This window comes from Coregonus lavaretus (assembly GCF_964263955.1).
Source record: "Coregonus lavaretus genome assembly, contig: HAP1_SCAFFOLD_532, whole genome shotgun sequence".
In the NCBI taxonomy this organism is placed as follows: Eukaryota; Metazoa; Chordata; class Actinopteri; order Salmoniformes; family Salmonidae; genus Coregonus; species Coregonus lavaretus.
Genome location: NW_028158636.1, coordinates 254,906 through 267,838, shown reverse-complemented (window position 1 = coordinate 267,838; position 12,933 = coordinate 254,906). Strand labels below are relative to the sequence as shown.

The 12,933-nt window shown below is 41.2% G+C and overlaps 1 protein-coding gene across 1 annotated transcript in view; it reads left to right on the top strand.

Annotated features, from left to right (window-relative positions):
- Positions 1–8,921: 8,921 nt before the first annotated feature.
- LOC311123742 (NLR family CARD domain-containing protein 3-like) overlaps positions 8,922–12,933 on the top strand; it is a 70,747-nt gene continuing 66,735 nt past the window's right edge. Inside the window, exons 1-3 of the mRNA XM_084197981.1 lie at positions 8,922–8,987; positions 9,466–11,221; positions 11,514–11,687. Of these exons, the coding sequence (XP_084054107.1) occupies positions 8,951–8,987; positions 9,466–11,221; positions 11,514–11,687 (1,967 nt within the window). The 5' untranslated portion in view covers positions 8,922–8,950. The remainder of the gene's footprint in view (positions 8,988–9,465; positions 11,222–11,513; positions 11,688–12,933) is intronic.

The window sequence follows — 12,933 nt, the reverse complement described above, 5'->3', positions numbered from 1 at the left end:
TAACACACAGTTTAACACACAGTTAAGCACCAATACTCACAACAAACCACCAATAGTGTGTTAACTAGCTAACCAGCATGCCAGCATCCAGTAACACACAGCCAAGCACAAACACTTGGTCACAGCAAACCACCAATAGTGTGATAACACACTAAACAGATCATTCGTGTCTGTGTCAAGTTCCTTTCATGACGCAGCAATGATTCAACATTGGCTAGCTAGGACAAGTATATTGTAATTAGCTACTACCGCACCGTTCGCTGGTCGTGCTGGGTAGCTAGCAATGGCCACTGTGTTGGCTTTGTTTGAAGAACGGCTAGCTAGCTAGCTTCGTGCTACACCCGGCACACAATGGCTACTGTGTTGACTCTGACTCTGTTCGAAAAAACGGCTAATTAGCTCGCTTCGTGCTACAGCCGGCACGGCGGAAGACACTGCCAAGACACAGTAGCTACCCACGATACCTAGCTATGACGCCGTAGCTAACTAGCAAGCTAGCATCCATTAACACACAATTAGCACCAATACTTGGTTACAACAAACTGCCAAGAGTGTGTTAGCACACTAAACAGATGATTCATGTCCGTGTCTAGTTCCTTACATAACGCAGAACGCAGCAAAAATTAAACGTTGGCTAGAAGCACATTTAACAGTGGGAACAGCTAATCATTACCAGTAGCTACCCGCTAGCTAGCTAGCCTCGTGCTTCGATACTAACCTACAATAACCTACGGAAACCTACAATAACAACAATACTAACCTATAATAAATACAATACCTAACTACAACTAACTACCAACCTACGATCTAATGCATGGTTAAGCTATACTCAACACCAAATGAGAAGTTTGCTTACCTCCAGCTACGCTTACCTCCAGCTTTGCTTACCTCCAGCTAACGCAGAACGCAGCAAAAATTGAAAATGCAACTGTTGACCCGCACAGTTTAAACACACTCAAGACAGTCAAAGAATTAAGTAAAAACAGAAACAACTTTATTTTGTCTTATCAGACATTTCAGAAAGAAGAAATACAATACTTTTTATTTTTTTTAAACACTATTTAAGAACTATTTGTTAAACATATTTCCTTTCTCACAAACAAGATTTTTCAGTTTCCCCAAGTAGGTTTTTTCCCCCCCTATTGGTCCATATTATCCCTTCAGTCTTTCTCTCTACATGTTGAACACAATGTGTGTGTGTGCTTTCTGCAGATGTATTTATTGCATTCTACACAAGTGGTGCTTGTTTTACTGTCTTGTCGAGGGGGGCAGAGCTGGCATCTTTTCCGTTTCTTGCCACTGCCTGTATCCACTGGATCCATTTCTGGTTGATTGGAGGCATGTGTTGATGGTCCAGCTTGAATTTTCTGGACGGCAGATGCAGCTGCTGTCGACCGAGGAGGCCGGACTCTCCTCTGGATCTTGGGAGTGATGAGAGCTTTGCCGAGCTCCTCTAGGAAAAGCCGGCGTCGGTACAATTTGCCACCATTCCATTGCTGGTTGATTTCAGTCCACAGGACATAGGCATTGTAAGCAGACACATCCACAATGTTGTAGAAAATCACCAAAGGCCAGCGGGCAGTCATGCGCTGACAACTATATGTTGCTGTGACTTTATCCAAATTGTCAACTCCTCCTTTGGTGGAATTGTAGTCCAGTATTATTTGTGGCTTGATGTCCTCTCTTGCACTCAGCGATGCATCTTTGTGCATTGTGCTCATTACAAGAACATTCTTGTTCTTCTTTGGGCAGTATGAAACAACAGTTGCATTTTCAGAGAAAGCAAATTTAGAGGAATGCACAGTTCTGCCCTGCATTTTCAGAAGCTCACTGGGAAGTTCAGGTTTGTTTTTTCTGATTGTTCCAACCATGGTCAGCTTTCTCTTCTGTAGTTCAACACCAAGGCGGTAGGATGTGAAGAAGTTGTCACACGTGATGTTATGACCTTGCAGCCCTTCACTCATGTCCAGCACCACCCGCATCCCCTGGTTTTTCTCAGGCACTCCGCCGGGTGGCTTCCCAGTGTAAACTTGCATATTCCATGCATAGCTTGATGTGGCATCACATGCTGCCCATATTTTGATGCCATATTTTGCAGGCTTGTTTGGCATATACTGTCTGAAGGGACAACGTCCTCTGAATGGAACAAGGCGTTCATCAACTGTAACATGAGGACTGGGATTGTACAGTAACGGTAGAATTTCCACCCATTTATCCCATACATCTCTGATTGCAGCTAGTTTGTCTCTTTCACGTCGACCCGGTCTGGTATCACGGTTATCAAAGCGAATCACCCGAGAAATTATGTGGAATTCTTGTAGAGACATTGTTGCCCGAAATATTGGCCTTCCATTCTCTTCATTCCACAGGCTGGCCGTTGCTTCTCCGTTTGACCGGTAGACTCCAGCTAATATGAGCAATCCAATGTATGCATGCAAGTCAATCCGATCCAGTGGCTTCCAGTTCTCTTGAAACACACGGCTCCCCTCCAAGTTGGTCATGTCCAGAACAATCTTCTCTATTGCTTGGGGTAAAAAGAGCTCAAAAGCTGATTGTATGTCATGGACTCGAGTGACAGCAAATCGTGTAGGTCCTGGAACCATTTTTATTACATTGGAAGCTGAGAGTCTACCTTGACCTCGTTGTGGTGACGGTGACCATTCAATATGACCATCTTTAGACTTCCATGTCTTCTCTTCTCTTGATGATGCTTGTTGCATGCTCTGTCTCTCATCTGATGTAGGGGATGGTACGGCAGACTCCTCCTCTGAATCCTCTTCAATGAAGACAAAATCTGGATCATCAACAGCATTGTCCTCTATCTCTGAAATATCCTCTGTCTCTGAAACCTCTTCTTCTTTTTCACTGTCACAGTCCAGAATTTGTGATAAGACTTCATTGATTGAACATCTTTTGGAGCTCATTTTTGAGTGTCTGTGTCAGGGACCTGCTGCTCTCACACTGAGGAGAAGCTTGGGAAAGCCCTTTTTAACCCAAACACAATTCTAAAAGTGCAACCAGGACCAGTCAAAACAAAATAAATCAAAGACACTTTTTTGTTTTGCACCTGTGCAAATATATATACACATGAAAGCCTCCGGGTCAAAATGACCCACAACATCATGTTTGTATACAAAATGTACACAGACATTCCACAACACATCAGTGTGTCCACATTTTGCAGTTAGGTTCATGACCCTAAATGAGGAAAAGTCATGTAATTTCATGGCGAAAAAGAGTGGTTAACTAGTATTTTAGACAACGCAAAAGTGGAAACGGGTCAAATTGACCCACAACATAACAGGAGGGTTAAGAGGCTCCTCTGTCCTCCACTCGTTACCTGTATTACTGGCATCTGTTTGAACTTGTTATCAGTATAAATGACACCTGTCCACAACCTCAAACAGTCACACTCCAAACTCCACTATGGCCAAGACCAAAGAGCTGTCAAAGGACACCAGAAACAAAATTGTAGACCTGTACCAGGCTGGGAAGATTGAATCTGCAATAGGTAAGCAGCTTGGTTTGAAGAAATCAACTGTGGGAACAATTATTAGGAAACGGAAGACATACAAGACCACTGATAATCTCCCTCGATCTGGAGCTCCACGCAATATCTCACCCCGTGGGGTCAAAATGATCACAAGAACGGTGAGCAAAAATCCCAGAACCACACGGGGGGACCTAGTGAATGACCTGCAGAGAGCTGGGACCAAAGTAACAAAGCCTACCATCAGTAACACACTACGCCGCCAGGGACTCAAATCCTGCAGTGCCAGACGTGTCCCCCTGCTTAAACCAGTACATGTCCAGGCCCGTCTGAAGTTTGCTAGAGTGCATTTGGATGATCCAGAAGAGGATTGGGAGAATGTCATATGGTCAGATAAAACCAAAATATAACTTTTTGGTAAAAACTCAACTCGTCGTGTTTGGAGGACAAAGAATGCTGAGTTGCATCCAAAGAACACCATACCTACTGTGAAGCATGGGGGTGGAAACATCCTGCTTTGGGGCTGTTTTTCTGCAAAGGGACCAGGACGACTGATCCGTGTAAAGGAAAGAATGAATGGGGCCATGTATCGTGAGATTTTGAGTGAAAACCTCCTTCCATCAGCAAGGGCATTGAAGATAAAACGTGGCTGGGTATTTCAGCATGACAATGATCCCAAACACACCGCCCGGGCAACAAACGAGTGGCTTCGTAAGAAGCATTTCAAGGTCCTGGAGTGGCCTAGCCAGTCTCCAGATCTCAACCCCATAGAAAATCTTTGGAGGGAGTTGAAAGTCCGTGTTGCCCAGCGACAGCCCCAAAACGTCACTGCTCTAGAGGAGATCTGCATGGAGGAATGGGCCAAAATACCAGCAACAGTGTGTGAAAACCTTGTGAAGACTTACAGAAAACGTTTGACCTGTGTCATTGCCAACAAAGGGTATATAACAAAGTATTGAGAAACTTTTGTTATTGACCAAATACTTATTTTCCACCATAATTTGCAAATAAATTCATTAAAAATCCTACAATGTGATTTTCTGTATTCTTTTTTCTCATTTTTTCTGTCATAGTTGACGTGTACCTATGATGAAAATTACAGACCTCTCTCATCTTTTTAAGTGGGAGAACTTGCACAATTGGTGGCTGACTAAATACTTTTTTCCCCCCACTGTGTGTATATATATATATATATATATATATATATATATATATATATATATATATATATATGAATATTACTAACGTAACCCACTGTAAAGACTGGGTTTAGTTTATTGTGTTGCTCTGCTCATGTCCGTGTTCTGGAAATGTCTGCGTCCACGTACAGAACTGTCCGCGTCCACGTACGGTTTGGCGCCAAGCATATTGTCCAGTTACGCGCAGAGTGGGCTGAGGTGATCTAGGGGAACAACGACGGAGTTTGTTACAGTGTTGAGACGCCGAAGTTTATTGTTCAATTTGCTTTTTGGTCAGGGACAGTATTAGTGTAGCCAGATCCTTTTCACTCGCTATTCTTGTTTAATTGTGTGGTTCACCGGATTCGTCATCATCCTTGAGGGACAGACGAACGACCTGCTAGCTAGCCAAGCTAGTCGGTACAGCTAGCTAAGCTAGCTACTCTACCAGCAGCATCCTAGTTATCCTAGCTACCACTACATCATCACTGGCTGCCTGCATTTCTTGTGGACCGATGGAGCTCCCTGGTTGTTTCTTCCACCTGTTAAATACCGTGGAGGGCTTCTCCCTCTCTCGTTGATGGATGCTGGCCTACGCTCCCTCTGTCCGGTTCTCCTCTCTTCACTAGATGGATGGTAACTTTAGTGTTTAACCCCTCTGTGTCCAAGGACTGAACTTTTTGAATATTATTTTCGGGGCGCCTCAAGTTACATTTTTTACAACGTTTATTTCTGATAAAATTAGTTAATTGCGTCCGCCATGGAGCCCAGTTTCATAATATTACCTTCTATCCCTGGTTATGAAGTAATCGCGAAAAAACAGGCCTTATGTTTGGGCATTTTCCACCCTGCCAGCTCCTATTAGTTCTACTGTAGGTTTACCTCAGGTAACTTATTATTTACAAGGTTATGGATACTTGGTGAGCACATGTTGTGGTCTTTGCCAGTAGTGCAAGTGATGGAAGGCGGATAGCCATCAAACATTAAACATTTTCTGGTCATGGTTAACTATATTTGTTTTAAGAAAAAAGTGTACAATCTAAACAAAACGCATGTCCCTATCCTCTTTTTCAAGATGTGGCAGATTTAAACAGCCAGAAGACATGTTTTAATTAAGAAATAACCATTTTTCTGATGACTTGTTGTTTCTAAATGGCTGCTGGGTAATTTGATATGCATCGAAATCTTTGTTCGTATGCATCAAATTGAGCGAATGCTGCACAGGTTCACTGAGTTGCAAACCAAATGGGTATAATGGGGTGATTGTTGTCTAATCTGGTGGTCTATCTAACTGTAAGTCGCTCTGGATAAGAGCGTCTGCTAAATATGTAAAATGTAAATGTAAAAAATTTAATGAATGAGTTATGTAGTACCCACAGATGGCCAAAGGGAGGCGCAAGAGTGCTATAAACCCATACAGTTTTTTGCCATAAAAACCCTAAACCTAACAATCAATCAAATGTATTTATAAAGCCCTTTTTACACCAGCAGATGTCACAAAGTGCTATACAGAAACTATTACCCTACTTATAAACTATTTTAGCCGTAACCCTAACCCCTAATTCTAGGGTAGGGTAGCCTAGAACACTTTTAGAAACTATTTTAGTAATAATATTATCTTAATAAATACAATTATAGTATTAAATAGTGTTTTGATTATTTTGTTGTTATTTTATTATATGTATAATAGCAAGACAGAACACTTGATAAATAAGACACATTTGTTTTATATTTCAAATGTGGTTTGAATTGGGTGACCTAGTAACCTCTGTGTGAAGGTCCAGCAATTGGCGTGGGGCAGGTTTGAGACTGATCTAATACACTTTATTTCTCAGCTGCCTCACCAACATCTGTACGTGAATTAATAACTTTTAATAGCTAAATATTTCCAATAGATGGTAGCATAAGACCACGAAGCATCCGTTATAGGCTACAAGCAGCAATATGATTGACATAAAATAGCATGCAACCAAATTCTAAATGTCCCATGATTTTCTAAAATGGTCACGCATAACTTTAGTTAGCTATATATCTCGTATTAGGCCTGTGATGCTTTTGGAAGAGCAATTAAATAGTGACTATAGCAGGTGTTGAACCCCTGGTAAATAATCACTAGTCAGATGCTCCAACCTCAACTCTAATATACATGCATTTTTAAATATCTAATATTGCGATTAAACAACCTCGGAATAGAAAAGTCAAGAGTGCGTCTTCCAGCCCACCAATAAATTACATCATGCAACCCTCCCAGTTAGCAAATGTACCTCAACATGCCCCTCGCTTGTGCTAGAAGGCAGAGTGCTCGCTGCTGGTTGATGAATCTGACAATGAATGTACTAGGAAAATAAATGTTTCTCGACCAGAGGTGACTAAATTAATGTTCAGGCTTATTGATAATCATTATAGTAATGAAGTATGATTTCAAAACATGAGTATAAAAACAGGTAATAATAAACATGAATCATCATTATATTATTTCACAGTAATCTGTTAAATGCTTTTTCAGTCGTTCCTCTTGCGTTAGCAGTGTGGAAAGGGACAGTAAAAAGCGTGTGCAGGAGTTTTCCTGTGAGGGGGAGTGGTGGTGTATCCAGGGAGAGAACTAAATTGATCTTCTGAAATGTCATTCGTGGTCTTATGCTGCCATCTATTGGAATTTTTTAGCAACTGCAGTAGTACTGAATAAAGTATATCCTTACTAAAGTAGTAATTACTCAGAATTGCAAAATATGACATTTTCTAGTTCATTTTACCACTTACAACCATAAAATAACCATTTATAGCATGACAAACAATGAAACTGACATAAACCAAAAACACCATACATTTAGTTAACTATATATATATATATATATATATATATATATATATATATATATATATATATATATATATATATATATATATATATTATTTATTTAGATGGGTGACATTATCTGCCAAAGTAATACCACTGTAGATAAAGAAGAGCTCTCCAGTAGGTGAACCAAAACATTCAAAGGCCATTTTCTCAAAAGTGAGGTTACAAGTTTATCATCTTTCAAAGCAGAATTACTTTCCCATTGTTCCTCAACTGTAGTGTATGATATACCTTTTTCTAGCTGAGTCTCTACTTCTTTCCAATGTAAAAAACACAAATTTCAAATTTTGTTACATAAAATTGAGCTTATCGGTCACATTTGACTGTGTAAAACCTAGCAGTACTACTTATTTCTCTGAGAGGGAGGCAGATATATATCATTTTACAAAAAAACAACTATATTTGTCTCTGAAATGAAACCATCAAGTGATAGATTTTAAACAAATTCATGTCTTTCATTGAACAACCCCATACCATGATTAGATAGTGAAAAAACACACCAATCTCTTTCATAATTTCTTTAAACAATAAAACCTAATTTACGAACATTTCTGAAAATGGATATATAGCGTTTTGGAATGAAACTCTTCTTATGTTTCCCCATCTGAGCTCAGAGTAGATGAGAGACGTAATGTTTGTCTCTGTTATGTTGAAGCCCAATCAAGCAGGAGAGACCAGCCTCCCCTGTACCCAGCTGTGTGTCCATGAAGAGTGACTGGTCTATGAATCAACCTATAGTGTTTAGAGAGGGAGACTTTTCTACTGAACAAAGGTAAGAAGAACTCATGGGTCATGGTCAGTGAGTTAAACAACACTGTCTCTACTAATTTCTCCTCTCCCATTTTACAATTTATTTTTGTTTTTTTCATAATCCATAGGCTAATCCTTTTTTCCATTTTCATAGTCCTGAAACAAAATTAAACAAACACAACATTCCCTCCCTGTGTGTGTGTGTGTGTGTGTGTGTGTGTGAGTGTACTCCCTGGATGAGGATATGTAATCTCATGTTTTGTCCACAGAAACCAACAGAAGAGATCAGAGTCAGAGATTCTCAGTGGTCAGTCTTCCCAGAGTCATCAAACAGACCTGGCCTCCATATTCAGTGTATGTGGTCCTGTTATGTACATTTTGATTTTGTTTACCTCAAGTAAAGTCTCTCAATCATTCATTCATGTGTTAATGAGAAAGAATTTAGTCTCTTGCATAACTTATTTACTTGATTTATTTCAGTTGCTTGAAGAGAATATTATGACATTTGTGAAGAACGAGCTGAAGATGTTCAAGAGGATTCTTAGTCCAGAACTCCCAGAAGGCTTTGAGAGTCAGAAGCAGGATAAGGAAGTGGTGGATGCTGAAGATGAGAAGCAGGAGAGCAGTGCCAGAGAGGGGGCTCTGAAGATCACACTGCACGTCCTGAGGAAAATGAACCAGAAGGAGCTTGCTGACACACTGGAGAAAAGTAAGAGCTGTCTGCCTCATGTTGAATGCTGTTTTAGAACATTTAAAAGCTGTAGCTAAAGTACAGCTAAAGTAGCTGTGTAACTAAATGATATTGTAGCAGCCTTAACACAACACCTAGTGACCTCATCAAGTAGCAGCAGGGATGCGTTGTGGTGATTAATTTAGACAGAGAGAGAGAGAGAGAGAGAGAGAGGAAAGAGAGAGAGAGAGAGAGAGAGAGAGAGAGAGAGAGAGAGAGAGAGAGAGAGAGAGAGAGAGAGAGAGAGAGAGAGAGAGAGAGAGAGAGAGAGAGAGAGAGAGAGAATACCAATAATAATATAATCCAGTCTGTAATGCATTATGAAAACATTTACACATTTATACAGTCAGTTAAGAGAATAAATTACTTTTATTTAAAACTTTATAACAGTCCTACAATACTTTAAGCATTAAAACAGACGTAATATTAATATCCACTGTGTTATTTCTTCATTCAGAAGAGCTTGCTGTGATTTGCCAACGTGAACTCAAATCTAATCTAAAGAAGAAGTTTCAATGTGTATTTGAGGGGATCGCTAAACAAGGAAACCCAACACTTCTCAATAAGATCTACACAGAGCTCTACATCACAGAGGGTGGAACAGGAGAGGTCAATAATGAACATGAGCTGAGACAGATTGAGACAACAACCAGAAAACAAGCAAGACCAGAGACTGCAATCAAATGTAACGACATCTTCAGACCCTTAACTGGACAAGACAAACTCATCAGAACTGTGCTGACAAAGGGAGTCGCTGGCATTGGAAAAACAGTCTCTGTGCAGAAGTTCATTCTGGACTGGGCTGAAGGAAAAGCAAATCAGGATGTCCAATTTGTATTTTCATTCCCTTTTCGGGAGCTGAATTTGATGAAAGGGGAAAAACACACTTTCATTGAACTTCTCAATCATTTCTCAATGGAAACCAAAGAATCAAGAATCTCCAACTACGACAAGTACAAAGTTCTGTTCATCTTTGATGGTCTGGATGAGTGCCGACTGCCCCTAGACTTCAAGAAGAACAAGATCTGTTGTGACGCCACAGAGTCAACCTCACTGGATGTTCTGCTGACAAATCTCATCAAGGGAAATCTGCTTCCCTCTGCTCTCCTCTGGATAACTACCCGACCTGCAGCAGCCAATCAGATCCCTTCAGGGTGTGTTGACCGGGTGACAGAGGTACGAGGGTTCAATGACCCACAGAAGGAGGAGTACTTCAGGAAGAGATTCAATGATGAGGACCTGGCCAGCAGAATCATCTCACACATAAAGACATCAAGGAGCCTCCACATCATGTGCCACATTCCAGTCTTCTGTTGGATTTCTGCAATAGTCCTTGAACACATGCTGAAACATAAGAGAGAAGAGATGCCCAAGACTCTGACTGAGATGTTCATACACCTTGTGGTGTTTCATACCAAACAGAATAATGAAAAGTATCTTGGGAAAGAAGAGACAGGTCCACACTGGAATAAAGAGAGCATTCTGTCACTGGGAAAACTGGCTTTTCAACAGCTCGTGAATGGCAATCTGATTTTCTATGAAGAAGACCTGAAAGAGGCTGGCATTGATGTCAATGAAGCCTCAGTGTACTCAGGATTGTGCACACAGATCTTTAAAGAGGAATGTGTGCTGTACCAGGACAAGGTGTACTGCTTCGTGCATCTGAGCATTCAGGAGTTTCTGGCTGCTGTATATGTGTTCCTCTCATTCATCAACAACAATGAGAATCTAATGGCCGAACCGCAGGTTACTGAAGTTACTGTCTACAAGAGTGCTGTGGATAAAGCCTTACGAAGTGAGACAGGAAACCTGGACCTTTTCCTCCGCTTCCTTCTGGGCCTCTCACTGGAGTCCAATCAGAAGTACTTACGAGGTCTACTGACAAAGACAAGAAGCAGCTCACAGAGCCATGAAGAAACAGTCAAGTACATCAAGGAGAAGATATGGGAGAATCCCTCTTCAGAGAAGTGCATCAATCTGTTCCACTGTCTGAATGAACTGAATGACCATTCTCTAGTGGAGGAGATCCAAAGCTACCTGAGATCAGGAAGTCTCTCAGAAGAATATCTCTCACCTGCACAGTGGTCAGCTCTGGTCTTTGTGTTGCTGACTTCAGAAAAGGAGCTGGATGTGTTTGACCTGAAGAAATACTCCAGATCAGAGGAAGGTCTTCTGAGGCTGCTGCCAGTGGTCAAAGCCTCCAGAGCTGCTCTGTGAGTACATAAAATGACATTTAAGTACTAATCATCAGGAAGAAATATTCAGTTTAGAGAAATATATTTAGTATAATATGTATATAATATATAATATTACATTGAAAAACATATTGAATCAATGCATTGATGTTCACATTAGTATAACAATATGACCATACAATTCTAGGAGATGGAAGATGAATCTATATGTTGTTTAAGAGAATAAACCAAATGCATCTGCCATTGTCCTTCTACACTACTGGTGTTAAATTAACAGTGTGTTTGTGAAATCATGATGATCTCTTTGCAGGCTGTCAGGCTGTGGAGTCACCGAGGAAGGCTGTGCTTCTCTGGTCTCAGCTCTGAAGTCAAACCCCTCACACCTGAGAGAGCTGGATCTGAGTAACAATGACCTGAAGGATTCAGGAGTGAAGCTGCTCTCTGCTGGACTGGAGGATCCACACTGCAGACTGGAGACTCTGAGGTCAGTATTCCTGTATCACTCAATGACCACACACACACTGGACACACTCTGGACACACACACACACACACACACACACACACTGGACACACACACACACACACACAAACGCACTGGACACACACACACACACACACACACACACACACACACACACACACACACACTGGACACACCCCTACTGGACACACACACTGGACACACACACACACATACTGGCCACACACACACAAAAACACAATGGACACCCCCCCACTGGACACACAATGATTAATTTAGAAACATGTTATCTACTGTTAATAATGATACATTAATTCATGTATATACAGTACCAGTCAAAAGTTTGGACACACCTACTCATTCAAGGGCTTTTCTTTATTTTTACTATTTTCTACATTGTAAAATAATAGTGAAGACATTAAAACTATGAAATAACACATATGGAATCATGTAGTAACCAAAAAAGTGTTAAACAAATAAAATATATTTGTTATTTGAAATTTTTCAAATAGCCACCCTGTGCCTTGATGACAGCTTTGCACACTCTTGGCATTCTCTCAACCAGCTTCACCTGGAATGCTTTTCCAACAGTCTTGAAGGAGTTCCCACATATGCTGAGCACTTGTTGGCTGCTTTCCCTTCACTCTGCCGTCCGACTCATCCCAAACCGTCTCACTTTGGTTGAGATCGGGTGATTGTGGAGGCCAGGTCATCTGATGCAGCACTCAATCCCTCTCCTTACACAGTCTGGAAGTGTGTTGGGTCATTGTCCTGTTGAAAAACAAATGATAGTCCCACTAAGCCCAAACCAGATGGGATGGCGTATCGCTGCAGAATGCTGTGGTAGCCATGCTGGTTAAGTGTGCCTTGAATTCTAAATAAATCACAAACAGTGTCACCAGCAAAGCACCCCCACACCCCCACACCATAACACCTCCTCCTCCATGCTTTACGGTGGGAACTACACATGCCGAGATCATCCGTTCACCCACACTGCTTCTCACAAAGACACGGCGGTTGGAACCAAAAATCGCCCATTTGGACTCCAGACCAAAGGACAAATGTCCACCTGTGTAATGTCCATTGCTCGGCCCAAGCAGGTCTCTTCTTCTTATTGGTGTACTTTAGTAGTGATTTCTTTGCAGCAATTCGACCATGAAGGCCTGATTCACACAGTCTCCTCTGAACAGTTGATGTTGAGATGTGTCTGTGACTTGAACTTTGTGATGCATTTATTTGGGCTGCAA